General features: G+C 57.8%; 2 protein-coding genes and 1 non-coding gene across 6 annotated transcripts in view; 2 read left to right on the forward strand and 1 right to left on the reverse strand.

The window, feature by feature from the left end:
• Positions 1-172: 172 nt before the first annotated feature.
• Positions 173-14,151, reverse strand: CRAT (carnitine O-acetyltransferase). 3 transcript variants are annotated; one of them, XM_047768636.1, is made up of 15 exons: positions 13,924-14,151; positions 12,169-12,307; positions 11,220-11,483; positions 7,788-7,906; positions 6,559-6,612; positions 5,868-6,033; positions 5,355-5,529; positions 4,764-4,942; positions 4,160-4,260; positions 3,527-3,646; positions 3,285-3,407; positions 3,058-3,193; positions 2,429-2,491; positions 1,563-1,700; positions 173-993 (listed from the first exon to the last, which is right to left on the reverse strand). In XM_047768636.1, the coding sequence occupies exons 2-15, from the start codon at positions 12,193-12,195 to the stop codon at positions 778-780; spliced, it is 1,881 nt and encodes a 626-aa protein (XP_047624592.1). In that variant the 5' UTR covers positions 12,196-12,307; positions 13,924-14,151; the 3' UTR covers positions 173-777. The 3 variants fall into 3 exon arrangements, with proteins under 3 accessions (XP_047624592.1, XP_047624591.1, XP_047624593.1); XM_047768635.1 differs by lacking the exon at positions 12,169-12,307; XM_047768637.1 differs by lacking the exons at positions 11,220-11,483; positions 12,169-12,307; positions 13,924-14,151 and adding an exon at positions 10,864-10,890.
• Positions 14,152-14,596: 445 nt separating this feature from the next.
• The window catches only part of PTPA (protein phosphatase 2 phosphatase activator), a 31,274-nt gene continuing 19,622 nt past the window's right edge, over positions 14,597-26,248 (forward strand). Inside the window, exons 1-4 of one of the 2 annotated variants that reach the window (XM_047768638.1) lie at positions 14,597-14,629; positions 14,743-14,902; positions 20,344-20,441; positions 23,975-24,061. In XM_047768638.1, the coding sequence (XP_047624594.1) occupies positions 14,872-14,902; positions 20,344-20,441; positions 23,975-24,061 (216 nt within the window). In that variant the 5' untranslated portion in view covers positions 14,597-14,629; positions 14,743-14,871. Of the gene's footprint in view, positions 14,903-20,343; positions 20,442-23,974; positions 24,062-26,248 lie in introns of both variants that reach the window. The other variant, XM_047768639.1, reaches the window with a different exon arrangement.
• On the forward strand, positions 24,584-24,685 carry LOC125121791 (small nucleolar RNA U13). The gene has a single exon (XR_007133653.1). It is a non-coding gene; the product is annotated as a small nucleolar RNA U13 (small nucleolar RNA).

Raw genomic sequence — 26,248 nt, forward strand, 5'->3', positions numbered from 1 at the left:
CTGGCCCCACGGCCCTCCTGACCCACGCCTGAGGGCTCGGCTCCCCTCCTCTGGGAGCCCTTCCCCTAGGCCCCCTGGCTTCTGGGACCCCAGCTCCCAGGTGCAGGGAAAGCCAGAAGATGCAAACGCAGGTGATGCCCCGGCCTGCCTGCCCTCTCGGCAGAAACGACTCTTTCCAGGCAGACTTCCCCTTTATTAACTGACTGCCCTGCCGGTTACTACTGCACAACCGGGACGTGTTCAGGAAGCAAGCGGGCTGGGGCCCATGAGCCACAGCGCGGAGCCACAGAGAGGGCGCTGTGATGCAGGGCAGGCTTTTCCACCAGCACACCTTGCTGCTCAGCTCCTCAGCCTCGGGAAGGTGCCCAGCCTCAGGTGATCCTGTCTCTGGGTCCTCGGGAGCTTGGGGATCAGGGTGGAGACCTCAGCCTGGCTGCGCAGATGGCAGGAACCGGGCAGAGTTGAGCTGGCAAGGAAAGGACGGCCCAGCTGTCACCCCGATGAGGGGCGAGCTGGGCTGGTTCCTTTCCCCAGAGGCCGCCGCAGCAGGTGGGAGGCCAGGCGCCCAGGCCTCCCTCCTGCTTGGCCCCAGAGGGTGCTGGTGAGGACCCACGGAAGGCACTTGGCTCGGGCCTGCAGGCTCCACTGGGGGATGCTTGTCCCCAACTGGGTCAGACGTGTCAGGCCCAGGGGACAGGGGAGTGAAGGAGCGGAGCCCGGCGGGTGGCCCTCCCACGGTGGCTTGGCCGTGGCATCGGCAGGTCTGAGCAACGAGGCTCAGAGCTTGGCCCGGGGGTGGCTCTGCAGCAGGGCGCGCATGTCCAGGAGCGCCTGCTCCAGGTAGTGCGCCAGGCGGACGGCGTTGGTCTCGGCACAGCTGTTGTAGGCCGACACGGAGAAGTTGATGTGCGACTCCAGGGGGTTATAGCAGACGCCGTAGCCATCTGGGACCACAGGCCCAAAGAACATGACACAGTCTGTCTTGGCGGGGACCTGGGGATGGCACAGGACCACGGCTCTCGTCCCAGCCCCACGGTGGCACCAGCCCGCCTTCCAGGTCTGCTCCCCCTGTGCCCTGCCCGAGACGCCCTTTCTTGTCTCCAGAGAACAGGTTATGCCCTCTCATCCTCCGGGGTGGGTTCTGGTGTCACCTCTCTTCAGACACTCCCCCTGATGCTCCTGGGGGGCCATGACTGCCTCAGCCCCTGTGCTTCCTGTCTAGACCGTTACCCCTGGGGGCAGGGACAGGGCTCTGCCCCTGCTCTATCCCAGGGCCCAGCACAGCTGGCATGGGTCAGACCTTCTTCATGCCTGACCAGTGAGTGAAGAAAGCCGATCTGTCCCTGGCTGCCTCCTTCTCAGCCTGCCTGCGCTGCAGCGAAGCCCCGCCTCGGGCTCCTCCTCCAGAGCTCGGCCGCTTCGGGAGTGGGCCTGCGGGGCCGTATCCCCCCCCAAGGGATGGCGATGCCCACTTAGTGCAGCCTCTGCCCAGCGCCGGCCCCGGGGGCTCCTGTGCCCCGCCCCCCCCCCCCCCGCCCCACGTGCCTGGGACGGCGGCTCACCTGGCTGGTGGAGAGGTTGAAGTGCATGGCGATGGCGTAGGAGGTGTCCATGAAGATGTCGGGCATGCTGACCAGGTCCTCGATGGCCTGCAGCTTCAGGCCCAGCAGGTGCCGGTCAAAGGCCTTCCCGCAGATGGCCTGTGGGAAGGGGAGCTGTCAGGGGCGGGAGCTGAGGGCCGGCGCGGTGCAGCCGCCCTCCTCAGGAGCCTGTGGTGGCCATGCCTCTTCCCTCCACTGGCCCTCAGACCCAGGAGACCAGAGCAGCCAGGCAGGAGAGCCCTGACGTCACGGATGGGGAAACTGAGGCCCAGGGACCTGCCCAGGCAGGCGGACAGTGCGGGACCTGAACACAGGCCTGCAGCCGGGTGACCTGGCCCCATCCTGGCTGTGGGACCTTGGCGGGTCACTGATCTCCCGGAGCCCCAGCGTCTTCATCTGCGAAATGGGAACAGTCACCGTGTGCCCTCGGTGGGGTGGCAGCGTGGTCTAAACAGCCACCTGCATGTGGCACAGGCAAAGCCTGGCACACACGGGTGCTCAGGGCCAGGATGGGAACTGGGCCTCCACCCCGAGCACAGCCCGAGCTGTCAGAGGGCAGGAAGCCTGCTGCCTGCCGGAGTGTGCAGAGCCTCAGTATCCTGGCCTCCAGTGGTTATCAGGGAGAGAGCATGACACGAGAGCCACTGGCCAGCCCGGGACTAGGGCAGCCACTGGGCCCAGCCTTGGTTTCTCCAACTTTTATTTGGCTTTGCTTCAAGTGCCCCAAGGCTTAGGAACAGGGTGCTCCAGGCTAAGGGGAGTGGCCATTTGCAGCCGGGATGGACAGACAGATGGCACAAGCCCAGGGACAGCAGAGGCTCACTCACCAGGTCGGTGTAGGCTCGGTGGGCCTGCACGGCCTTCCGCAGCAGCTCCACCTTCTGGTGCTCCTGGGACCGGGGAGAGGGCGCTGAGGCCTGCTCCTGCCATCCTCCTAGGTGGCCCCCTCCCCCCACCCAGCTCCAGATTCTGCGCTCCCTGAGAGCTGGAACTGGTGCTGCCACCTCTCAGCCAGTCCCCAGCCAAGGCCTGACACGGGGCAGGTGCTCACTGCTGAAGACTGAATGCATACAGCTGACCCTTCAACAACTCAAGTTTGAACCGTGTGGGTCCTCCCACACGTGGGTTTTTTTCAGGAAATACCACAGTAGTTCACAAGCCATGGTTGGTGGAATCTGCGGATGCAGAACCACAGCTACAGAGAGCTGTCTGTAAAGTTACACGGCAGATTCTGACTGTGTGGTGCCTCAGCCTGTGTTGTTCAAGGGTCCACTGCAGTTCCCTTTTCTCTCTGGCCGCCAGAAAGCTCCGTGCTGATAAATTCATGGCTCCATCCCCCACTAGATGCCCAGTGCCCAGCCCAGGAGGGGAACAGAGCACATGCTCAATGCGTGTCAACAGACCGAGCAGGAAGGGAGCAGGCTCAGCTCTCCCGCCCGAGCCCCGGACCTCTCACCGTCACATTAGGGTCGCCCATGGCCTTGACGAAGGTCAGCGAGTCCATGGAGGCCGAGCGGATGGTGTCGGTGCGGCCCAGGTGGAACATGCGCAGGGAGGCGCTCTCGTAGGTGGCGCACGCCTGCCCGTAGATCCTGGGTGGGAGACGGGCTGAGCACACCCCTGGCAGGTCCCCCCGCCTCTGCCCCCAGGCCTTGCCCCTCCTTCACAGGGGGCAGGGCGCACCTGTAGTAGGCCAGCTGGAGGGCCATCTGGATGAAGGCGTCCGGGCTCAGTTTCTCTGACTTGGGGAAGTCCTTTCCAAAGTGGTGGAACACGAACACCGTGATGTCCAGATCCTGGATCATGCTGTGGGCGGGGGCTGGGTGAGGGGCAGGCACCTGGCAGATTTCTCTGCCAGCTCCCCGCAGGGGTTGGGGGGGTGGGGGCGAGCCCCCCGTGCCCGGCACCCGGCGCTCGGCACTCACATGCTGAGGTTCTGCTTGGCCTTCTCGATGTCGCTCTTGATCTCAGGGGTGATGTTGAACCGCAGCTTCTTGGGCATGGGCAGGGGTATCATGGGAGACCGCACGAGCTCGGGCTTCTTCCTGCACGGGACGCGGAGGTCTCAGGCTCCTGGGGCGGTGGTGCTGGGTCCCTGAAGCTGGAGGGGGCTGGCCTAGGGACACTCCTGGATTTGTTCGTCCCTTCAGCTTTCAGATGGCCGAGGGGAAGAGGGGAAGGGCCTTGTCCAAGGTCCCACGGCTGAGAAGCGGCAGAGCCAGAATGCAAACCCAGGTCTGAGTGACTCTAAAACCCCTGCCCTCTTCTGGCTTCCTCTGAACAAACAGGTGCCAGGCTTAAGGGAGAAGGCCTTTAATCCTCCTATTTTGCTGTTATTATTTTGGCCAAGCCCGAGGCATGCAGAAGCTCCCGGCCCAGCGATTATACCTGGGTCACAGCAGTGACCCAAGCCACAGCAGTGACAACGCGGGATCCTTAACCTGTTGCGCCACAAGAAAACTCTCCCCCACTCCTCCTTTAAAAACTAGTCTGTGGTCTCTGTGTCACCTGTCGCGGGAGCAGGAGAACTGGGTTGAGGGTGGGGGAACCACACTCACGTGAACTCAATGATGTGGTCCACAAGGGTGGTGATGGGGGGTCCCTCTGCTGCCGCATGCTCATAAATGAGCCCACAGGCACCATCTTCGGCCACGATGAACTGCAGAGGGGAAGGGGATCCCTGACAGCCCAGGTCCCCAGGGCCACCCTCTAGCTGGGGCCCGGGCGAAGGGCTTCTCTGAGCCTCTCAAGGGCTTCTGCTGACTTCCTACTTTTATAACAGCTAACACTCACTGGGGGCCTTGGAACGCCTGTCCCAGGTCACACTGAGCACATGCTGTGCTCAGAGTCCCCATAACTACCCTCCCAGGGAGTCCTGCCACCACCCGTCTTACAGGTACAGAGGGAAAGTCAGGACCCAGACTGCGCTGCTCTGCCTGCTCCACGTCCCAGGTTCTCTCTGATCTACCGACAGCGTGTCAGAGATGACAGCAGTTTCTGGGCCAGGCCCCGTAATGACAGGCTGGCTGCGGGTAATGACAGCTGCGCCCCGCTGCTGGCTGACCCCCGCCCCCACACGCCGGCCCTGCTTTACGAGCGGGAAGCCAGGGACGCGGGGCTCCAGGGGAGGGGCAGGAAGTCCGGGGGCGGCGTGGGTCTCACCTGCAGCGTCTTGTCGAACCAGCGGTTGCCGCTGTTGAGCTTGCCGCCGCCCCCGTGCAGCATCTGGCAGGCCACTTGGTGGCGGTACCTGTCCTCCGAGACCCGAGGCATGGGCGCGTCCAGGCACACGGTGAAGATGCTCTTCTGGATGGAGCGCACCGACTCCCGGTTCACCTTGTCTGTGGCGACGCGGCGGCACGGTGAGGGCCGGGCCTGGGGAGGCCTCCAGAGCCTCGCTCTCCAGGGGGGCCCCGCAGCCCCACAGCCCCCGAGAGGCAGGGCCCCACTTCGGACAGAAGCCCAGGGTCACACCGGGAGTCCGTGAGGTGGTCGGGGATCCCGCACGGGGCCGACGCCCCGGACCGGCACAGGATTCAGGGGGCGTGATGCGGGGACGGGCTCCTCAGCCAGAGGACTCACTGCAACTTGCTGCTTAATAAGGGGAAACTAACTTAACCCAACGGAGCCACGGGTTCCTCTTCTGGGGAATGGGGTCGACACGGGCTCTGGGATGAGCGGATTCAGGGAGACAGACGGCTGCCCAGGGGCTGGGGTGGGCCTCCCCCACCCTCCCCACCCCTCCCGGGGTACCTTTGATGAGGGTGCTGTAGGCCTTGGCCCAGGAGTTGCGATGGTTGGAGGTGAGGATGCCCACAGGCTCTTTGTTGGTTTGCAGGGACGAGTTCCAGATCTTCTCCAGCTGCGTGAAGATCTGATCCGAGGTCAGGGGTGTCCCATCACTGTGGTACACGTCCAGCTCAAAAAACTGGCCAGGCACAGGCAGGGGGAGAGAAGAGGGCTCATGGGGGGCTCAGACGGGCAGCAGTCACCTCCCACCCCTCCTTGGCAGCCCAGCCGAGGGGACGGCCTCAGGCCGAGGGTGAGGAGGGCGGGGAGGTCCTTGCACTGCTCTTCCCAGCCTGGCCAGGCCCAGAGCCCTTCCTGGGCCCCAGGCTGGGGCCCAGCCAGACACCCGGTGGAGAGGCCCCGGGCCTGCCTGTTCTTGGGGTGCCTGGGCAAGCGTGTCGGGGAGGCTGACTCCTGGCCCGCCCCTCCCTCCATGCAACAGCGTGGGGGGCTGAGGCCTGGGAGGTGGGCACCCACTTGGTAGTTGTGCACCACAGTGATGTGCGTGGGTGGCTTCTTGATCTTGCTGAAGTTGGTGACCGAGTCCTGCTTGGGGCCTGGCACTCGGCAGGAGGACAGGATCTGATAGTACTGGTTCATGCACAGCGGCTTGCCCCCCAGGTACTCCACGGGCAGGGTCTCGCTGCAGGGCAGAGGGGCAGGGAGGAGCACGGCACTGACGGGAGCTGCTGGGTCTGGCTGCCCGCTGGCCACACAGGCAGTGTGGGGGCTGCTCGCACCCTTCTCCCCGTTGGCGTGAGAGGGGCCTGTGGGCACTGGGCTGGGTCAGGAGGCCTGGGGTCCCCCGGCTTGTGAGTCACCCTGGAAACTCCCTTTCTCTCTGGGCTTTAGTCTGCCACAGGTAGGATGAAGCAGCGAGTCCACCCCGGGGCCTCTCCGGCTAGAGTGCTAATTCCAGGGGTCTCTTAGGATAAGGTCCCCAGGAGGAGATCCCAGCAGCCGGGGCAGAGGACCCAGATGTCTCAATCCCCATGTGTCCCAATCCGCATGCTCTTATGTCCCCAACCCCAACAAAGGCTGGATGAACAGGAAGTGAAAGCAACTGAGCTCTGGCCGGGTCAGCATCCAGCTGTGCAGTGTTTGGGGGGGTGGGCAGGGCTGGGCCAGCTCCTGTCATTGGGCAGTCAATGGGGGTGGGGCCACTCACTTGTCAATCATGGCCTTGAAATCCAACACACCCTCAATTAATTTGGCAGCAAACCTGGAGGGAGGAACCAACTAGAGATCAGAAGGCTGTGTGGACACCAAGAGGGAGGTCCCTGGGCCAGGGACATGGGGGCGAAGGGAGAGGCCTAGTCCAGGGAAGTGACCAATTGCTCCTCTCACTGCTCACAGAGAGCCTGAGGCAGTCGGAATGCGGAACCTTTGTTCCAGGTCCAGCGGGCCTTCTGGGCCTGGCTAATCTCTAGGGTAAGGGATTAGGCATCGGCTGAGAGCCTGGCAGGATTTAGATGCTAATGAACAGAGCCTGATTATGGCTGGATTATGAGTCAGTGATATCTGGTTCCACCCACAGAGGGCCCGAGGCCCCGATCCACAGCCAGGAGTCTGGAAGGCATCGCCCTGCTCTGAAGCATCAGTCAGGGAGGGAGGAACCTGGGACCACAGGGCAGGAGGAGCGTGAACAGCAGAATGGGAGGGCAGTGGCTTGAGGTGTCCCCTCTCCTAGGTCCCTCCTTGTTTCTGGGTCTCCGTGCCCCCCGGGCCACCTCGCTCAACCTGCCCCTCCCCCTGGACTTCTGGGCCACATGACTCATGCCCGATGCCTGGGGGGTGCTCCTAGCCCTGAGCATGGGGACCACCGGCTGGAGTTCCTGGGCCTGAACCTCTGGCACTTCCTGGGGTGCCCTGGTACCTTTAAGAGAGGCAGTGGCGATTGTGAGCGGCTAGTCCTTGGGCAGGAGATCCCTGTCACTGGTATTTTTATCCCTGGTAGAACTGAACAGAGGCCAGGGCAAGTGACATGGCCGAATGAGTAAAAGGTGACTGTGTACAAAGGTCATCCCTGTGCGGGTGAAGTGCCAGGACGGGGGTGGGGGGGAACCTCAGGTTTAGGGGAGGGAGGGGACCTGGTCTGCAGTTTGTTGGTTAACAATTATGAAGCTTTGGAGCAGGAAGATCCTGCTTCTGGTCCAGGTCAGCCAATCCTCAAGGGTGAACTTGGGCAGGTCCCTCGGCTGCTCTGAGCCTCAGTTTCCCTACCTGTAAAACAAGCATGATGCTCCCCACTCCCTAAGGCTGTTTGTGAGGATGAAAGACAATCAACAGGGCTGGGGCCCCTCCAATCTCCTGGGGCAAGGGGACTTCAGGGCCCTGGAAGCACCCGGACTGCTGGCTCTGCCGCCTCCCTGTCCCGCCCCCACATGGGCAACTCACCGGAGCTGTCCCTGCAGATCCACAAAGTCCTGCCTGGGCAGCGCCATGCCCGGGCTGGAATAGATGACCAGGGGCTGGCGGTACTGGAGGTAAGCTGTTTTGAGCCACCACTCAGACAGCTGGGGGAAGGACCAGAGCCTGTGAGGAAGGGTGTGCGGGGACCTGGTGCCCCTTCCCCATCAGGCCCAGGGGCCCCTGCTGGCTGCCCTCTGCCCCCCTAGGGAGCACAGATTCTCAAAGTGAATGTTTAGACCTAGAATCCCCTGCCCCCCCAACCCCTGCCAAACCCCTTAAACCCACCAGCGGCACCCCGTTATCTTCCCTTTAGACTGAGCCAATCAGCCTTAGCAAGAGAAATCAGGCAACACTGCTGAGAAAAAGACTGGCAGGAAGACTGGGCTTGCAGAAGAACAGAGGAAGGAATGCCAGTCACTTTTCTTTTTACCACATATCTCGGGTCAATGATTTTAATATTTTTAGCAATAGAAATGTATTCCTGGCGTTCCCATTGTGGTGCAGCAGAAACGAATCCGACTAGGAACCATGAGGCTTCAGTTCGATCCCTGGCCTTGCTCAGAGTTAGGGATCCCCTGTTGCTGTGAGCTGTGGTGTAGGTCGCAGATGCGGCTCGGATCCGCACTGCTGTGGCTGTGGTGTAGGCCAGCAGCTGTAGCTCTGATTCGACCCCTAGCCTGGGAACCTCCATATGCCACGGGTGCGGCTCTAAAAAGCAAAAATACCAAACAACAACAACAACAAAATATATTCTGTTTTTTTTTTTTTTGCCTTTTCTAGGGCCGCACTCATGGCACATGGAGGTTCCCAGGCTAAGGGTCTAATCAGAGCTGTAGCCACCAGCCTACACCACAGCCACAGCAACGCCAGATTTGAGCCACATCTGCCACCTACACCACAGCTCAAGGCAACGCTGGATCCTTAACCCACTGAGCAAGGCCAGGGATCAAACCCACAACCTCACGGTTCCTAGTCAGATTCGTTAACCACTGAGCCACGACGGGAACTCCAAGAAATGTATTCTTGATAGACAGAAAGGCAAAGGTAAAAAAGAGAAAGCTCTAGAGAAAGAAAGTCCGATGAATGGGTTTTTGCCTGGCCCCTGTGGACATGCTCCAGGGGAGCAGGGCCCAGGGGAGCAGGGGCCCAGGGCTCAGCACAACCCCCCGGACTCTGGTCCTCTGTGGCCTCAGTTCTGCGGGTGTCAGACCAGGGACTGGATACCTGCTAGGGTCGCAAGGTCAGGGCCATCTGGGGGAAGCTCCCTGTGAAGGCGATTCACTGCACTAGTGACAAGATTGAGGTGACACATCCTCATCTCTACAGGGCTAGCTGTCCTCTCTCTGCCCAGGGCAGGGCTGCTTCCAGCGGGTAAGCAGTGTCTCTCTGAAGACCAGCCATGGACATGCTGCCAAAGGCTCCCGTCTGTCATTACAGACTCCCCGGTGACTGTCACCCTTGAGTCCTACGGGTTGGTAGCAATGTCACCCCCACCACCCAGCCCCTAAGCACAGGTACAATATGCCCCTTTGTGGCAGGTCCCTCAACCCCCCCACGCCCCGCCACTGTGCCTTCTCGTTCTATCTTACACAAGCAGTGGGACGAGCCTCTTTGCCACATGGACGCCAGTTGGGGAACTGCTGTCCTGTGGCATAGTTCACTAGCCTCGGGCCCCTGGCAAGGGGTGAAGAAGGGCAGTGTGCCCAGTGGGTGACTGCTGCCTGCTGATCTGTGGCCTGGAGACAGGGCCCCTGGCCAGCCAGACCCTCCTGTGTAGCCTGGCGCCTCCTCGAAAGCTGCTGTGTGGCTCTGGCTTTTGATCGATCTCTCTGGGCCTCGCTTTCCTCACCTGCAGACCAAGGAGGGGCAGAGAGGAGCCTCCACTCATCAGGGTCTTGGAGCCTCTGAGTGGAGCCTGGGCGACAAAGGGGAGGCCCTGAAGACAGGGGCCTGCCCTCCGTGAGTGGAGAGGAGGGGGTGCCCCCACCCCTTTGGTCTGAAGCTCTGTGTGAGCAAGTAGTTCGGGGCTAAGCAAAGTTGGAAAATGGCCAGATTCCAGACTCTCCTGGCTCCTGATTCCAGAGCCCAAGGCCCTGACCTGCCAAGGCTCGAACTCTGCGCTGACGCCGCCCACCTGCCACGCGCAGCGCCCCCACCCGTCCACCTGCTCCCTCACAGCACCGCTCATTTTCTGGGGACCAGGCCCGGCTTGGCTCTGTCCTGCACACCGGCTTCCCCCTCGGTCCTCCCCCTCCCCACACCCCCTCCCTTCCCTCCCACAGCTGTTTTAGGTCAGGACTGTCCACTTCCAACCAATTGGCAAGTGCCATTGACACCAAAACATATCCTGGACCAAAGGACTTCTCAGTTTCTCCCCGCTGGCATCTCTCGGGGTGACGGCAGCAGCCTCCCCCCTCCCCCGGCTCCTCCCCCGGGCCCATGTTCTCACCCTCGCTCCCCTCCCAGCAGCCAGGTGGGCCTTCCTAACGTTGCTGGGGTGTAAAACACACACAGAAAAGCCCCCGGGGCATGAGCACAGACACGTCTGCATGTGCTGAACACACCTGCGCGACAGACCGAGGCGCAGGACCAGGATGTGGTCACTGAACCGCATACATCCCCCTGCGCCCCCCCCCCCCCCCCAGTGAGGGCAAGTCCAAGTGCCTTCTCCTGGGGCCGCCCGACCTTGCCCTTGCCATCCACTCTAGCCTCTGCCCCTGAGCTCGCCAGCTGCTGCCACCTTTGCCCATGCTGTGCCCTCCGTCTCAGAGCCAGCACTGCCGCCTCCCTGCCCTCCCTGCCCCTACAAAAGGAAGACACTACTGCTCTCCACCCTCGCTCTCTCACCGTTCTTTTTATTCCTATAGAACTTCATTGCCTAACGTGACCTCGTCCACCCTACTTGAACGTCAGCTCCAAGAGGCCACTGACGGCCTCCTTCTTGCTCACCAGGCACAGAGTAAGTGCTCAAGAAACTCCATGATGCAAATGGCTGCACCATAGCAGCCTGTACTGAAAGGTTCGAGTGGGGAGATCCTGTCGTGGCTCAGTGGAGACGAACCTGATGAGGATCCATGAGGACACAGGTTCGATCCCCGGCCTCGCTCTGTGGGTTAAGGATCGGGTGTCGCCGTGAGCTGTGGTGTAGGTCACAGACACGGCTCCGATCCCATGTTGCTGTGGCTGTGGTGTAAACCAGCAGCTGCAGCTCCGATTTCACCCCTAGCCCGGGAAACTCCATATGCTGTGGGTGCGAACCTAGAAAGACAACAAATAAAAAGTTTTGAGTGGGAGGCCAGCAATAGGCGACAGGTGGGATGCTCAAAATGACCCAGGGCCTCTGGGGCAGGGGGCCCTGTTCCCCTCACCCTCCACAGGAGCCGAGGGGTCTGGTGTGCCCCCGGCCTTCTCACTCACCCAGTTCTCCGTCTTCCTGGCCCTGCGCTCCAGCCCCTTCTGCAGGCGCTCCCCTACGCCCCCTGGAGACTGAAACTCTTCCACCAGCTGCTTGGTTTGGGCCCACTCCTCTTCACTGACGATGGGCTGCAGTGCCTTGAGATAATGGTCCAGGGTCTGCTGGAGCGGGGGCACGGGCAGCCGGGGCAGCGAGTCCTGGTGCGTCTTGAAGCGACTGGAAACCTTCGTCAAGGAGGAGGGCTTGAGGAAGCCCAGGGGCCTCACCTGCACACAGCAGAAGAGCCTGCTCATTCTCTCACCAGCTCTGGGAGCCCCTGGCAGCCCCAAAGCCACCGCCCTGGGCATTTATGTGCCCATTCCTGGGGTCAGAGACAGCCTCTTGGGAGGTATCTGCCCTGATTTCCCAGCCCTCGAGCTGCAGGTGTCTCCGCCTCCCAGGGGCCTGGAGGTGCACGCAGGGATGGGGGAGGGTGGGGTGTGGCCACTGATCTCATCAGGGCTCGAAGGGACCAAGTCAGGAGCAGCAGCACCTGTGGGGCAGGCAGAGGTCAGAGGGACCTCTCACCTGGCGGATGCACGGGCTCGGCCTTTCTCTCCCTGGGGTGATGAGTGAACACCCCTCCCCGGAGGGCCTCACCTCCTTTTCTACCCCCTTGCCAGGTTGAGATAGAAGAGGGAAGAGAGGATCAGACAGAGCCACATGATAAAGCCGCAGTACCTTTGGGTGAGGGCGAGGCCTCGGGCATTTTCCCGGCTGTGGGGTGGGGATAGGGGTGGCATAGGGGCAGCGTCGTGGCAAGAGAGAGCTGAGTGGCCTGGCAAGGAGGGTGTGAGTTGGCAGAGAGGGAGAGTCTGGAGACTCTGGAGGAGGCGGACAGAAAGAGAGATAGGAGAGTCCGAGGCTGCTGGCAGCAGTGGGGAGGCAAGCGACAGAGGCTCCATTTCATACCTTCTCTTTCTGCTGCCCGTCCTCCATGGCAGGACTGAGGTTCTGAGCCCTGTCTGTCTGCCTTGGGCTGGATCGCTAAGCCTAACTGTGCTACCAAGTGGGTGAGCAGAACCTAGCAAGAGGCAGCCACTTGCCCGGGCTGGAAAGAGAAGACAAGAGCCAAGATTCAGGAGGGCGGCAGAGGTGGCAGTGGCGATGGCTGTGGTGGCTCTGGTGGCTTCTTGGGTTCTGGCTATCGCTGGAGCCGTTGTTCCACCCTCCCTAGCTTCCAGAAGGGGAGAAATGGGGAGCAGGTGAGAAGGCTGCTGGTGTGTACCCGAGGAGGAGACAGGGAAACCTTTCCTCCCTGGCTGGGCCCAGGGCCAGGGAGGCAAGCCAAGGGGTTTTAAAAATCCACCTGTTAGAATCTGCATAAGCCTGTCTGATGGGGGAAAACTTGGCTGGAGGACAGAAACTGCTTGGCTGCTGAGGATACACCGTAACCCTGCATATAGTCCTGAAAACTGGGCAGGTGCAAAGGCGCAGATGCTGAGACAGGGCAGTAAGTGGACGTTTCCCTCCACGACTCCTGGGGCCCTTCTGGGCCATCCTTCCAGCAAAGCCTGGTTCTCTTGAGCTGTGGCTCAATCAGCTTCGGGGGGCAGGCAAGGGCAGAGAACTCTGGGAGTTCTCTAAGGATCCGGCGCTGTCACTGCAGGGACTTGGGTTAATGCTGTGTTGAGGATTCAATCACTGGTGTGGAAAGTTTCACATGCTGCAGGCATGCCCCCCCCCCCACAAAAAAGAGAGGACTTTGGGCATTAAAAATCCATCAAGGACGCTGGTTTTGGGATTGGGCTAGATTGGAGACAACAGATCCAAGGGATTCTGGCCAAGTCTCTCCTTGCCTCAGTTTTCCTGGCAGTAAAGAGATCAGGCCACATAGCAGGTCCTGGGAGATGACCTAGAGGCTGTGGGCTGTGGACACAGATCAGGTGGCAGGTGTAAGGGGGAGCTCTAGAATCCTGGAAGATCTCAAGAGCCTCTGGGCCTGGCAGGGTCCAAACGTTCTTCTTGGCACAGAAGGGGACACAGACAGAGAGATGCTTGGAGCAGAGAGGAAAGAGGTCCGAATCAGGAGCAACACCTGCTCCAAGCTGCCCTCTGGGAAGATGGGGGGCGGGGGGGGGCGGGAATGGGGCTGCCACCTGCCGCCCTCTGCCAGTTGGGAGGACTTTCTGAGCAGCCCAGCTTGATGCCTTCAGTGGAGTGTCTGACCACACACAATTCCCCAGGGGCCGTTTGATAAGCCCAGGGAAGGTGACTAAGCCCAGGGAAGGTGACTAACTGCAGGGAGTTGGAGAAGTGGCTCTGGCCGGGAAGAAATGGCTCAGGCTGAGCGTGGGACAGGTGAGTGAGTGAGAGAATAACCTCTGAGAGACACTCCTGGTCTCTCTCGGTTCCTTGGCTACGGGTGGAGGTGCTGCCTGAGACCAGGGCGTTATCTTTTCCGGGTCATTGAAATTTAGCGCCACAAAGTGTGGGTTCGATCCAGCCTCTGACCTTGAGCCTCAGTCTCTCCCTCTGCCAGACGGGATTAATCCACCTGCTGACCCCTTCCCAGCAGCTGCTGGCCGGACTGGACCGCGGCCGCTGGGCCGCGTCGCCTCTACGGCCTGTGTCCTCCCCTTTCCGGCGCAGCTGCGCGGGTGGCTCGGCCCGCGGCCCACCCGTCCCGTCCATGGTCCGCCAGGCCGGTTTCCCCGCCGCACTCACCACGGTCCTGGCAGCGTAGGATAACATCTCGGCGGCCTGCCCACGGACACACTGTCCGCTCCTCCCCAGGCGCTGGTCAAAGTCCGCGCCGCGGCTGTAGGTGGGTCCCCCCTAGACCCTTCCGGTCCAAGATCGCCGAGTCACCGCGGCCGGCGGATAGAGGCGGCCCCGCGCCCACCCACCCTGCCGGGCGGCGGCCCGCAAGCGGCCCGCGGGAGGCGGACTCTTGGGGCGGGGCCTTCGGCGGGCGGCGAACGCCGATCTCTAGCCGCGAGCGCTGGGCGGCCCGGGAGGCGGGGCCGGGGCGGGGCCCGGGCGCCCCTGCAGGTGGGTTCACCGCTGGGCGGTGGAACCCAAGAGGCGCACAGCGGCACCCGCCGTCCACCTTGCCCTTTCCCGCCTCCATGAGCCGTCCAAATTGTTGGAGGCAGCGGTGTGCACCCCTCTCAGTCCTTTTGGTGTCCTTGAGCGCTGCTCTCAAAGAGCTAGGAAAGCACAACCATACTGACAGGAGACTGTCTTCCACTAGTCCTCGGGATTGGGTCAGAGCCACGCTCCGAGATGACAGGTGGGGACCGCCCCGCAAAAGCATGGCTGCCGCGCTCCCAGGGCCCTCCCGGCAGGCAGTTGGCGCGTCGGGCCGCGAGCCGGCCGTCGGTGCGCATGCTCCCGGGGTGCCCCGCACCAACATGGCCGCCGCCTCGGGGTGAGCGCGACCGCCGCGAGCCGGCCGTTGCTGGGCATGCTCCCTGGGTGCCCCGCACCAACATGGCGGTCGTCTTCGCTGGGGTGACTTTAATTCTCGGTTTTCGCTTCTAGCCAGCCAGTGCTCGTTTCTCTTCAGAAAGCTCGGAGCGCGTAGGGGAGCCCGGGAAGGGCAGGGAAGGTGCGGGGGTGAAAGGCGAGAGGGGACTGCAGGCATCCGGGCCGGCTCCTGGCGGGCGGAAGATGGCTGAGGGCGAGCGGCAGTCGCCGCCAGGTAGGACGGGATGGGCCGGGCCGCTGCGGGGTGGGGGCGCGGGGACGCGGGGGCGGTGCTGGGTCTGGGGGCGGGGATGGCGTGGGGGGTGGGGGGCTGTGCAGCCCGAGGGTTGAGAGAGATGAGCAACGCTCTTGGGGCCCCGAGGGGGAAGGGCTGGGGGGACCTGGAGGTTGGGGGCAGGAACCCAGGGCTGCAAAAGGGGTGCTGGGAGGGGCGCAATACCAGGACTTGGGGAGCTTGAGCCGCCCGAGGGTCGGGTGGACGGTCCGGGGGCCTTTTCCACGTCTGGGCTGCGCGTGTTTGTCAGCTCTTGACCCAGTGGGGAAGCTGTCGGGGGTGGGGGCTGCTGTCTTTATTAGACCCTGGTGCTTCTTGGGCCTGGGCCTGCCCGGACCCCCTTTCCCGCCTCCCCTACTCCCTGACCACCCCTCTTTCATCTCCCCTCTCCTCCTCGGAGGCCTGGCACCGGAGTTTCAGGGGCTGAGAAGTTACCAAGAAGTTACTGCCCTGGATCGTCTAAACTATTAATTTAGAAAGACTGGTTGTGCAAGGAGCTGAGTCTCTTTCTGGCCTCACCATCTGTAACTTTTATTTACACCGAGGTTTCTTTTTAATTCATCTCAAATAGCTGGGATGGAGCGGCCAGGGAAAGGATTTTCTCTCTGTCTCTCTCTCTCTCTCTCTCTCTTTTTTTTTTTTTTTTTTGGGCCGCCTGGCAGCCTATGGAGTTCCTGGGCCAGGGATCAGATCCAAGCCGCAGTTGCGGCCCAAGCCGCAGCTGTGTCAACGCGGGATCCTTAAGGCACTGTGCCAGGCTGGGGATCGAACCTACATGCCAGCACTTCCTACACGTTTCGAGTCTGTTGCCCCACAGCAGAAGCTTGGGAAACGATTCTCTTAGAGCGGGAACTTGGGGAAATGGAAGGAAGTTTGCTGACCACTCTTGCCACCCTAACTTGAGCTAGAAGGACTGATGGTAGATAACTTTTTTTAAAAATTTATTTTGGGGAGTTCCTGTCGTGGCGCAGTGGTTAACGAATCCGACTAGGAACCATGAGGTTGCAGGTTTGATCCCTGCCCTTGCTCAGTAGGTTAAGGTTCTGGCGTTGCCGTGAGCTGTGGTGTAGGTCGCAGACGCGGCTGGGATCCAGCGTTGCTGTGGCTCTGGCGTAGGCTGGCAGCTACAGCTCCGATTCGACCCCTAGCCTGGGAACTTCCATATGCCGCAGGAGTGGCTCAAGAAATGGCAAAAAGACAAAAAAAAAATTTCTTTTGGTAGCTCATGTTTAAAGAGGTTGCAGATAGGTTGGCCAAACAGCTATTTCAAAAACACCTAATGTTTTGAAACCATTCAATATTCCTTCTGTGTCTCACCTTTTGTGATCCCTGGGAAGGTCTCAGGACAGAGACATTTTAAAGATGAAAAGAGATATTCCCCGCCCCCCTGCCCCAAATCAATGAACAAAAAGCTGGGTATGGTCTGTTAGAGCATTTGAAACCAGACATTTATTTTGTTAACAAAATTTCTGTGCATGTGCTTTAGGAATTCTAGTAATGATCTCAGGATATATAAGGCAACCAGAGTTATCAGTGAGATGAGGAGGTCCCTTCGTGGCTCAGTGGTTAACGAACCCGACTAGGAGCCATGAGGATGATGGGTTCCATCCCTGGCCTCGCTCAGTGGATTAAGGATCTAGGGTTAAGGATCTGGCGTTGCTGTGAGCTGTGGTGTAGGCTGCAGACTTGCTTGGATCCTGTGTTGCAGTGGCTGTGGTGTAGGCCGGCAGCTGTAGCTCCGATTTGACCCCTGGCCTGGGAATTTCCACATGCCACAGATGCGGTCCTAACAGGCAAAAAAAAAAAAAACCAAAAAAAAGAGGATTATCAGTAAGATGAATGTTGTCTCTGAAGACAGGTGGTGGGGGACATGGGGGTGAGCCTGTACTGAGAGAAGATGGCTCTGGGAGGTTATGTGTGGCTGGGAAGATTCAGGTTCCCAGGAGGTGGCCCTTCTTTGAAGTTTGAAACCAGACGGTGAGGAACCAGCGGAGAGAACCACTCAGACAGCGTAGTGGTGCGAACCTTGGATCTTGGAGTTGCAGAGACCTGTCTCTCCCTGGCATGTCGTAGCCTCTGTGAGCCTGTTTGCTCAAGAGGGGGCTCCTGTACCTTCTTGACAGTGTTACGGTGTGGGTTCTGGAGACGATGGGGGCAAATCATGGCATGTGGTGGGGAGTCGGTAAACGTGGCTTACTCTCATCCTTCCCGAGGTGGTGCAGGTCGAATGTGTAGCCAGGTTCCCACACGGTAGATGATAATATATACTCCCAGGAGCTTTTTGAGGAACATCTCTAAAACTCTGGATGTTTCCATCTTTTTTTTTTTTTTTTTTTTTTTTTTAAGGGCAGCACCCACGGCACATGGAAGTTTCCAGGCTAGGGGCCTAATCGGAACTACAGTCCATGCCACGGCCATCACAACGCAGGAGCCAAGCCACATCTTCGATCCTATACCACAGCTCATGGCAACGCTGGATCCTTACCCCACTGAGCAAGGCCAGGGTTCGAACCCACATCCTCCTGGATACTAGTCAGGTTCGTTAACCACCGAGCCACGGCAGGAACTCCCTGGATGTTTCCCTCTTAAACTGAGAGGTTGTAGGGATCCAGCTGTCCTGTGGCATCTTTGTCAGAGATGGAAGTTGAGGCTGGAGAGGCTGTGGGTCTGACTTCGTTTATCACAGTTCTCGCGTTTGAAGACTGTTTTTTGTTGTTGTTCTTTGCTTTTATTTGGGATTGTGTGTGTGTTTCATCAGTGATTTGGTGCAAAACTTCCAACAAAGCCTTTCCTCTGGCAGCAGGGCCTGGCCTGGGGGTTTTCCTCCCTGTGAAATATTGTTAGGAGTTCTGTCCCCTTTTGGGGAACAGTTCTCTCAAACTTAGAAGAGGGCTCTTGTTCCCAAAGATCACTTATTTGCAAGTTGATAATTTGGAACGTGGAAACATTTTCTCATAAAAACAATGCAGTTAGGTCACCAGCCTGACCTACAAAGCTTTTTATTTAGCATCTTAAAGTAGCAATTTGCTAATGGTAGAGTCCTCAATTTGAGGTTCTGGGACAGGACTTGCAGAACAGGTGGGAGGAGGAAGAGAGTTTCTGGTCTCTTGGGGCCCCGGTTTGAATTTTGAATTAGGCGGGGTTTGCCTGGTTCTTATCCCACATTCTTTCTCCATCTCCTTAGGTCTCCTGGTACTTTTCCTTTCCTCAGGACCTGTCCAGACAGTCCCCCAAATGTCACATGTTCCAGAAGTCCAGTACACTATCCATTGAGCCACGGATGTGACATGTTCTAGAACGCACTTAGGTTCTTGCTCCCTTTTCTCCATGCAGCTGGTGTGAGCTAGGTTTAGGGGGATGGCAGTGGGGCAGATTTATACTACATTGTGAGTGACTGATAGTCTTTTACTCTTCTTGGAGTTTTCATTTTTAGAGGAAGGGGCTTACTCATCTGACGAATCTCCACTAGTAGGTTCAGGTCCACAGGACTCAACCCCAAAGCTTTGGGCCTAGGTGTATTTTGAAATTAGGAGTTTTTCAGATTTCAGAAGGCGGTGTTCCATAATCAAACAAAAAGGTTTATGCAGCAAAACATAAATCCCTACCAGGTGGGAATGTTCTTAGATCAGTTTAGGTTTAAGTTTTCCATCAGTTGAGTTTGTGCTAGACTTACTTTGAGTTTTTAAGAGTTCCCATCCTGGCTCAACGGTTAACGAACTTGACTAGCATCCATGAGGACACGGGTTCGATCCCTGGCCTCGCTCAGTGGGTTAAGGATCAGGTGTTGCCGTGAGCTGTGGTGTAGGTCACAGACATGGCTCGGATCCCGAGTTGCTGTGGCTGTGGTGCAGGCTGGCAGCTGTAGCTCCAATTTAACCCCTAGCCTGGGAACCTTCATATGCCACGGGTGTGGCTCTAAAATTACAAAAATACCATATGCTAGTTTGTGTTTTTGATTTTTTTGGCTACACCCTAGGCATGTTGAAGTTCCCTTGCTGGGGAACCGAACCCACACTGCAGTTGTGGCCTACATCTAGCTGTGGCAGCACCAGGTCCTTAACCTGTTGGCCATAAGGGAACTTCCTGTGTGCTGGTTTGTGATGGTAATATAAGTAGCTTAAAAAATGGAAGTCCCTTATAAATCTTACTTTTCTAGAGATGACTATTTGGTGTTTAGTCCTTTAGATATTTCCAATGCATATGCTAATAGGTATATGAATTATTTATATTCGTATGTATAAGATTAGAGTATGTATAATGTAGTGCAGTTTTTTTTTTCTTTTTTGGCCACCCTGCAGCTAATATAGTACAGTTTTCTTTCTTTGCTTATTAATATCTAGGCTGTTTTTCCTGTATCAGTAATTTAGATTTTATTCTTCTTAAAAAGCTAAGATTTCCATCATATGGGCATGTCATTAGTTACCCATTGCCTCACTGTTTCTAATTTTTTTTTGATGCCGTAAGCACCTTTGCATACATCTTAGTCTGTTTACCTGGGCACATCTGAAGGGTTGATTCCTCCTGTTGGTTCAATGGGTATATGCAGCTTTTACTTCAAAAGGCAGTACTGAGTTGCCCTCTCAGCAGATTCCTGCTGTCTAAGACTCCCACCAGCAGTGAGAGTTCATGTTTCCCGTCCACAATCAATGCCAGATGTTTTTAATCTGCCAACCTGATTTAGAAAAACAGTCTCATCTAATTTACATTTCGCTCCTTCTTCGGGAGGTTGGTAATTGTTTTCCAAAGGTTTATTGGCCTTTTTTTCCCTCTTCTTTGTTTATTTATTTATTTTTTTGCCCTTTTTGTTTGTTTGTTTTTAGGGCTGCACCCTCGGCATATGGAGATTCCCAGGCTACGGGTCTAATCGGAGCTGAAGCTGCCGGCCTACGCCAGAGCCACAGCAAGGCCAGATCCGAGGTGCATCTGCGACCTGCACCACAGCTCATGGCAACCCTGGATCCTTAACCCACTGAGCGAGGCCAGGGTTTGAACCTGCAACCTCGTGGTTCCTAGTCAGAGTTGTTTCTGCTGCGCCATGACTGGACCTCCTCTTCTTATTCTTTGACTTGCATGTTTACATCTAAAAGGTCAACTTGGTTTTTTTCCTAACCTTTCTGCCTGGCGGAGGAGCAGGAGGAGAGGGCACGGCAGAGCCACTGGACATATCAGTTGTTGAGGGGATTGCCAGTACCGTGTGGCTTCTTGCAGAGTAAGGAGAGGCAGGAGGCCAGTGGGTTTGGCTTAACAAGCCAGTACTTTATCTGGGGAGTATGTGTCTGGTTTACTCCAGGGCTTGGGTTTTGGAGTCTTGGTTTAAAAGTGTGTCTGTTGGGAGGGGAGGATTCTATTAATCTGACTGGTTTTTCATTTTCTTTGTCAAGATGCTTTGGAGGATACCCCTCCAGCCACTCAGAACTTCATCATTCCAAAAAAAGAGATCCACACTGTTCCAGACATGGGCAAATGGAAGCGTTCTCAGGTACCAGTGGTGTTTGCAGTCTGGGGTCAGAACTGGGATGAGACCCTTGGGCCTTTTCTTTTCTTCTTCTTTTTCCTCTTTTTTTGGCCACACACATGGCTTGTGGAAGTTCCTGGCCCAGGATCAAACCTGAGCCGCAGCAGCCACCCAAGCTGTTGCAGTGACAGTGCTGGATCTTTAACCCACTGTACCACAAGGAAACTCCTTGGGCTTTTTCAAAGATAGTAGTTTTCTAGGCCTAATTTGAACTGTGAGCTTCTGATCCTTTTTACTTTTGGAGCCAGAGGTGTTTAGAAGCTAGAGGGAGGAGTTCCCATCGTGGCGCAGTGGAAACGAATCCGACTAGCATCTGTGAGGATGCGGGTTCAATCCCTGGCCTCGCTCAGTGGGTTAAGGATCTGGTGTTGCTGTGAGCTGTGGTGTAGGTTGCAGATGCAGCTCGGATCCTCTGTTGCCATGGCTGTGGTGTAAGCCAGCAGCTGTAGTTCCGGTTCGACCCCTAGCCTGGGAACTTCCATGTGCTGAGGGTGCAGCCTTAAAAAGCAAAAAAAAAAAAAAAAAAAAAGGGAAGCTAGGGAGAGAGTTGACAGGGGAGCTGGCTGGCTGTCTCTTCCCTGTCAGGGTCTGTACTCAGAGAATTTTAATGGGAAGGTCTCTGGGCCAGGTGAGGATAACTCTGGAGAGTTCTGCTCCTGATCTGGTAAACCATCACCCCGGGGTATCATTGTATTGGCTGAACGCCTGAAATGATGGAGGGGTCCCTGGGAGCCAGCATATCAAAGGGGGAGAGGTTTACCACCTGGAAACCTAGGCCAGGAAGGCGGCTGAGCCTAAAAATACCAGGGACTTGGGACCCCAGCTTTCTGTGCTGCTCAGTCCCCATGGAAGGTGGAAGATAACAGCTTGTGCCTCCCAGGCTTCTGGGACAGGCTGTGGAAAGACTGGGACCAAGAAAAAGAAAGCCAGTTTCAAGTCCCCAGGGAAGGCCTTGAGTCCAGCTCCAACTAGTTGCCTACAGCTGGTTTGGTCAGTAGGGGTTGAGGGTGTCACTTGTATAGAAGGGCAGGCTCGGGGGGTCCTAGCAGGCTTAGCAGGTTCTCTATGAGGAGTCTGCTGTGCTTCCATTGAGCCCCAGCCCTACCACTGCCATGTCCTGGCCTCAGTGGGGCTTGGGGTCATGACAGCCTCTCTGGCTCTTCTTTCACAAGCCTGCCATTTAAATATCTCATGATGGTTATTGTGTCTTTTCTGAGCTGTATTCTCAGCCAAGTCTTTACCCAGATAAAGTCCATTAGCTGCCCAAAGGACATGGTTTGAGTCCTTTCATCACCTTGGTTGGTCTGCCTCAGGTTTCTCGACCTCAGCGCTATTGACACTTGGGGCAGGTAATCCCTTGTCATAGAGACACTATGAGCACTGCAGGATGTTGAGTCGCATCCCTGGCCTCTACCCACGCAGTGCCAGTAGCACCTCCCTTCAGTTTTCCCAGCTGGAAGGACGTGTCACAAGTCCCCTGAGAGCTGTACGGCTGGGATAAGAACCACTGCTCTTCCCTGCGCCTGCAAGAGTGTCTGACCAGATGGGGCTTTAGTTCCTTGCTTTTCCCTGGACATTTTCCAAAGAGGATTGGGTATTTAGATGTGCCAGGTACTTTAGCTCATTTAATCCTCACAGAAACTTCTGGAGGTGGACTCTGTGGTCATCTCCATTTTGAAGGTGAGAAAACTGAGGTCAAGAGGTGAAGGAATTTGTCAAGCTGGTACCATGGGTGGTTTAGAGGAGAAGCCAGAGATTCCTGTCCAGGGCATCTGGCTTTCGAGTCCCAGGGGTTAAAGTCCCTGTGTTCTAGGTCACAGGTTGGCAAATGCTTGCCTGCCAGCCCACTCTGGCCTGTTTTGTAAGTGAGGTTTTATTGGGAGACAGCCATGTTCACTGGTTTACGTTCTGTCCATGGCTGCTGCATGGGCAGAGTTGAGAATTTGTGAACCAGACCCCTGTGGCCCTTGGAGCCGAAAATATTGACTATCTGGTACTTGGCAGGCAGAGTTTGCCAACCCTGGTCTAGGCACCAATGCTTTGGGGGGAGTGTATTTTGACCAATATCTGATGAACGCCTTTCACTCTTTCTGAAGCTCATCAGTCAGGTGCATGGACCTGCTGCGGCAGACAAGTGACTGTGCGGTGGCCACAGCAGTTCACCAGGTAGCAGAGGACAGTAGCCCAGGGCGTGGACCTGGGGTCAGAGACGTGAGGGCTGGAGGTGCAAGGCTGCCATTTTCTGTTCTCGTGACTTAGGCAAATGCCTGACCTGGCCAAGCCTCCGTTTCCATGAGTTTGGGTTGGTTTGGAGGCTCGAATGGTATAAAGCCAGAAGAGCACATGGCCCAGGGCTAGGCTCTGGGGAGCCTTACTGAGCGGTAGGCTTGATTATGACGGCGGCTGTGGTGCTAGTGATGGTGTTGGTGGAGCCTTTGCACCCAGTCGCATTTAGAACACCCCAGTTTTCGCCACCGAGAGATGGGAGCCACTGGGAACACAGGCCGTGGAGAGTGACACTACCTCTGGCATCCCAGTGTCCTTCGCAGGAATGACGGTGGGCACTGGTGCAGTCAGGGCGGGGACTCGGGTTGCCCTGGGCTCGGGGGGTGAGCCCCGGGCCTGCCACGGGACCCTGCCTTTCCCCCCGCAGCCATTCCACGGGCCGGCGAGAGGGTCCTGCTGCGGGGGGCTCCCTTCCCGGATCCTGAGTGCTTCTTCTCAGGGCTCACCTCAGCCTGCCGTGGAGGCCCCGGCGTCCTTGAGACTGAGATAAGGAGGAAGAAAGACAGTGAGAGGCCCCAGGGATGAGGAGCAAACCAGACCACACGGGAGTTGCTGGCTCCCAGGGCCTGCGCCGCAGTGCCTTCACCTTCCTGTGTTGGCAGCGATGTGCCGCCCGGCCGGGACGCTGAGGATGGGTGCGCTGGGAGGCCTGGCCATGGCAGAAGACAGCCTCCTCTCCTGGGAGCGGGGTGTCTGCCTGCCTGGTGGGCAGAACATGGAGAAAATGACCAGAGGACGGACCCCTGGCGCTGTGGTGCAGCGGTGGCGTACTCGGCCACTCAGCTTTGGCGTTTAGCTGCTGGGTCCTAGCTCCATGTCTGATGAGACCTTCTTGATCTTAGGCAACCTTGGACAAGTCTCTTCCCCTGAAGCCTTGGTTTCCTCATCTGTAAAATGGGCACAGTGTTAGTGTCTACCTCATGGGGTGCTTGTGTAAAGAAACTGCTGGCAGCAGTTGCGAGCACACGGTAAACTCTGGCTGGAGGTCCAGGTGTCAGTGTGGTGACTGGCCTGCTGGTGGTTTGGGATGGAGGACGAGGTAGGGTACTTGGCGTTACCTTTCTCCTGCTCCTGTTACTGGGGTCGGGGGTGGTGGTGGTGGTGGCAGCTTGGAGCTCTTTGGTACCCGAAGGGAGTTGGGGGCTGGCCAGGGTGTAGAGAGTAGGGGTCTGGTGCCCCTCTTCCATCTTTGCTCCCCCTCTTTGTGGCAGGCATACGCCGACTACATGGGATTCATCCTCACCCTCAATGAAGGCGTGAAGGGGAAGAAGCTGACCTTTGAGTACAGAGTCTCCGAGGTGGGTGCCTGGGGAGTCGAGAGCGGGCCTTTCCCAAGCAGCTCCCAGAACCCTCTGCAGCGCCAGGGCAGAGAACGAGATACCCAGCCATCTTGGTGTCTGCATTTCTAAGATTTCTAAAAATCTTTGAATAGATGTGCATTTATAAAATTGGGATCAAGGTAAATATGCTCTTATAGCCTGCCTTTTTGTTAACTGGTGTCTTCATGTAACTTTTTATTTTTTCTGAGGTTTATTTATTTATTTTTGTCTTTTTATGGCCGCACCCACCGCATTTGGAAGTTCCCAGGCTGGGGGTCTAATTGGGGCTGTAGCTGCCCGCCTGTACCACAGCCACAGCCACGCCAGATCCGAGCTGCTGCTGCGACCTACACCACAGCTCACGGCCACCCTGGATCGTTGCGACCCCCTGAGCGAGGCCGGAGATCGAACCTGTGTCCTCATGGATCCTAGTCGGATTCCTTCCTGCTGCACCACAGCGGGGCCTCCTGTGTGACTTTTGCATTAGGCGTGACCACACTGATCCTCTTGGGGCTCGTGAGCGTGATGACTGCGCGTCCACGCGCCCGCGTGACTTGCCTCCCTCGGACCCGGGCACGACATCGGCCCGCCACCCATCTGACGTGAAGGAAAAAAAAGACCACAGAAGAGGTCAGCGTGCTCACTGAAGAGCTGCTGGTAGGAACGTGTACGGCACTGGTGAAAGGCTGGCCTCTTCCTGTGTTCCTTCCCGTAACCGGCCCCCAGGGGCTGCCCCCTCTCAGCAGCGTGGGGACTGTCGTCCAGACCTGCCGAGGGAGCGCCTCTGCCTGGTCAAGCCGGGCCCCCGCTGGTTTAGATGAGCCCCAGCTGTAGACTTTGAGGCGGTTTCCTTAGCAGCACCGCTCCGGACAGCCGCACCGAGAGCTGGGGGCACTTGGATTCACTCCTCGAGGTGGAAATGCCGAGTTGAAGGGCACAGACTACAGGGTGGGTTTTCTTTGGCTGTGATTCAGAACCAGGCTTGTTTACAGAGGAGGTCAGGAGCTGTGGGGTGGCTGATACCCACGGGCAGGTGTGGTCTTGCAAGCCGTTTGCTCCTAGTGCTGGGTCCCAGCCTCTAGTGGCCTCTCGGGTTCTTGCCCCAGGCTGCCTGGAGCCCCCCAGAGCTTTATCTTATCTCAGACACCAGGGCCCTGAACAGCCTCTCCCAGTGCCTTGACCCCCCCAGCTCTCTAGCCGTAGCTGTGGCCCGTCGGGTAAGGCCTGGTCCTGCCCTGGCCCAGTTCCTCCACTTGTCGCAAGGCTAGCACAGCCTTCATGTTCCTGGACCCTGTCTGGCTGCTGCTGGGTGCCGAAAGTCCTGTTCAGTCACTGCGGGGAGCCAGGCCTGTGCTGCGGGTTGATAGCCTTCTGTTGGGAGCTGGCCCACCAGTGACTTCGTGGGTTCCTCTTGGGCCTGCCCAGCACCCTGGGACTTTGGCTGTGGACATAGACGGCTGGGGGAGAGCTCCTCCTTGAGCCTGGGTGAGGGACACTCAGACGGCTCAGTGGACCAGAAGGCAGTGGGGCAGGCCAGTTACAGGAGAGTGTTGTAATTCCCCGAGCAGGCCCTGAGCTGCCATTCCCGCTCAGTTCCCGTAACTGGCCCTGAGGCTTTGCTCGTAGATGTTCCTACCAGTAGATGTTATCTTAGCCCAAGCAGTGCTTTAGGCAGGATTGCAGCCTGGTTAAGTGCTTGGGTTCTGGAGTTTGGGCGTTGGTGACCTCTCACTTCTGTACTGGGTGTCTTTGTTCCCTGTGACTCTGTCTCCTTCTCTGTCAAGTGGGAAGAGCCACAGACCTACCTGTGGCCGCCAGGGTGGAGTCACTAAGATCCCTCGTGTGGGTTTTCTTAGCATAGTGCCCGGCACAGACTAGATGATATTATCATTATTGGCTTTTTCTTTTCTTTTTTCTTTTTTTTTGTCTTTTTGTCTTTTAGGGCCATACTCATGGCATATGGAGATTCCTGGGTTAGGGGTCCATTTGCAGCTGTAGCCACCGGCCTATATACCACAACCGCAGCAACATGGGATCTGAGCCGTGTCTTCGACGTATACCACAGCTCACGGCAACGCCGGATCCTTAACCCACTGAGCGAGCCCAGGGATGGAACCCACATCCTCATGGATGCTAGTGGGGTTTGTTAATTGCTGAGCCACGATG

Source organism: Phacochoerus africanus, chromosome 2, assembly GCF_016906955.1.
Source record: "Phacochoerus africanus isolate WHEZ1 chromosome 2, ROS_Pafr_v1, whole genome shotgun sequence".
Taxonomy (NCBI): Eukaryota; Metazoa; Chordata; class Mammalia; order Artiodactyla; family Suidae; genus Phacochoerus; species Phacochoerus africanus.